General features: G+C 41.9%; 1 protein-coding gene across 1 annotated transcript in view; it reads right to left on the bottom strand.

The window, feature by feature from the left end:
- Window positions 1–2,014: 2,014 nt before the first annotated feature.
- The window catches only part of FPGT (fucose-1-phosphate guanylyltransferase), a gene marked incomplete at its 5' end in the record, with an annotated part of 2,562 nt that continues 2,073 nt past the window's right edge, over window positions 2,015–2,503 (bottom strand). The window contains one exon of the mRNA XM_009878731.1: window positions 2,015–2,503. This exon is cut by the window's right edge and continues 950 nt beyond it. Coding sequence (XP_009877033.1) covers window positions 2,015–2,503 — 489 coding nt within the window.

Below are 2,503 nucleotides of genomic sequence, written 5' to 3'. Positions count from 1 at the left end.
AAATACAATTTTAAACTTTCTTCATAAAATACTAAACTTAATTGTAGCTTTAAAATGTAAAATAGTACAAATCCAGACATCTCAATACCCGTGGAATAAATTCATTAAGCCTGCTGACATTACTTATGGCTGATACTGACCAAAATCTAAAATTTGAGACAAAAACGCTTGGTGTAAAAGGAGCGGAGTGGCACTAGGACTTAAAGCAGTCTGACAGAGGCTTCGGCCAGTGCATCCCAGAAGACATGGCTGCCCACCGGGGTGTGAGGAGCTGCCTCCTGCCCCGGTGCTAGCAGGCCTGCGCCGGGCAGCAGCAGGCGCGGAAGAGAATCCAAGAGAGAAATACTCTTAGAAGCGCCCTGAGCAACCACCGTGCTCGTGGGGGGCTCCCAGGGTGCGAGGCAGCGGGCCAGCCCGGCTGCCTGTCTGCCTGCTCCGCGGCGCCCGGGATTCCAGCCCCGCTCCTTTTCCTTCCTGGAAGGCTCCAGCGCTCCCAGCGCTGCTGGCACGGGCTACCATGACACTTTCCAAACACTGGTTAGTCGCTCTTCCTCCTTCTTTTCTCCCATTACTTCCCAGCCAGAAGCAAATTCATTTGCTATTTACCTCCAGATTGCTTTCAGTAATGAAATCAATGCGCAGTACTTAGGGAATTCAGAATAGACGCAACTGTAACAGTTAAAGCAAATAATCAGGTTACAAGAATGCAACTTCATTTTGCTGTTCCTAACATCCAGAAAGCTTGTCTAGTAGAGAAGCAATCATCAGGGACGGCTTTTCAGGACAAAGTTTGGTCTCCAGCTGAAGATGCCAAGCCTATGTCAAACGTCTGTCTTTCCCCAAACATTTGGTATACCCTGGCCACCGATGAGTAGATACAGGCTGATACACAAACTACAACTTCATGCTCCGTGTTCTACGATTATTATTACTTTGTGACTTTTCGCATTTGTCTTGGACTTCAGCGTTCTCAATTCTACCACTGCTTTTGTCGTTAAGCTAATATTTTGTAATAATTTTTAAAACCTCCGGTTGCCCAGAAATTCTCCTTATTCCTTTGAAGTCAACCTCAGCAATTCCCAACCTCCATGCCTAGCTCCTTCATACCTCCTCTTGCCCAGAAGAGATCCTCGGGAAAAATCCTGCCTCCTGAAAGGTTTCTTTACCAGTGAGGACGCTCTTGCGTGCCTCTCTGACGGCGTGTGCTCGGTTCTCTGTTCCGCTGCTCTGCACGAGGATTACGCAGCCCTCCAAGGACTTTGACAGCTCAGTTTAGAGAAACACAAAATGCAGGTTTTCATGTGGATAACAAGAACTTGGTAGTTGTCCATTCAAGCGCCCAGCTTTCAAATGACGGTCAGAACTAAATCAATCAATCAATCAATCAATCGGTATGTCTTGAGGTTTTGACCCTAATATTATTAGTCACACAGAAAAGAATGATTTCTCACACAAATCTTTTTCCTCTGATAAAAACCAAGAAAGTATTAAAAAATAAGAAAATTTTAAAAAGAGAAAGCAAATAACAGGATGTCTTGATTTAAAAACCACCTTTAATAAATTTATCTTTACCTATTTGAAACACTACTGTACAAAGCAGCATGAAAAGAGAGAAACATTATTGCTGTATCATTCCACATTGCCAGAGCTAATGATCTATTCTGAAAAACTTTTAAAGCAGTTTTCAGTCAAATTTGTAATTAATTTTTTCTGCATCATATTCTTACTGACAAAGACAAAACATAGTAATACAGACCCTAAGAAAAGTCATCAATTAGTGTTTTCAGACATCTGAAGTATTTCATTACTTCCTTCATCAAAAGAAGAGTTTATCTGCATTTGCTGCATTATAAATGTTATGCTACAACAACATTGTTAATGCAGTTTCATTATTTCTACTTCAGTGAAATCAGAGAAGAGATCTGTGTACTTTTTTCTTAGGATTTTTACAAGCTGAGAAGTAATCAATCATCCACAAATGAAAACGGGAAATTTGTTGCAAGTGCTATTCATGCTACACATCAGCCTTCTCTTTTCGTCTCTGTAGACAGATTTCATCATAAATTTGCTTCCGAAACTTCAGCATGTCTCCTACATCTTTGTGGGAGAGCATTTCTTCAATTGACAAGAGCTTAAAGCCACATAATTTAAAAGCTGACATGTGCTGCACAGAATTTAACATTTGTATCGACATTCTAACTGATTCACTTAAAGTAGAACAAACAGGGAAAATCCTAGCAGTCCACAACCCCAGGCGTGGGCTCTCACTGGAGAAGAGCTGGTCTGAAACCTCCATGCCCCAGAGGCCCAAGCACTGCAGTAAGCTGACTCCAAAAAACTGGAGCGAACATACATCTGACAGTGATTTTACGTTCTTTTTCAAGTCGTCCTCTACACTGAACACCACAGTCGCATACTTCACCTGATTGCTAATTTTCACACTTAACGAACTCAGGAAACAGTTGGAAGGTATGTCTACTTTCAAACTTATGTGTGATCCACT

This window comes from Apaloderma vittatum, unplaced genomic scaffold (genome assembly GCF_000703405.1).
Source record: "Apaloderma vittatum isolate BGI_N311 unplaced genomic scaffold, ASM70340v1 scaffold37211, whole genome shotgun sequence".
Taxonomy (NCBI): domain Eukaryota; kingdom Metazoa; phylum Chordata; class Aves; order Trogoniformes; family Trogonidae; genus Apaloderma; species Apaloderma vittatum.
The sequence above is the reverse complement of the archived record's forward strand: the minus strand, read 5'-3'. Positions and strand labels throughout refer to the sequence as shown.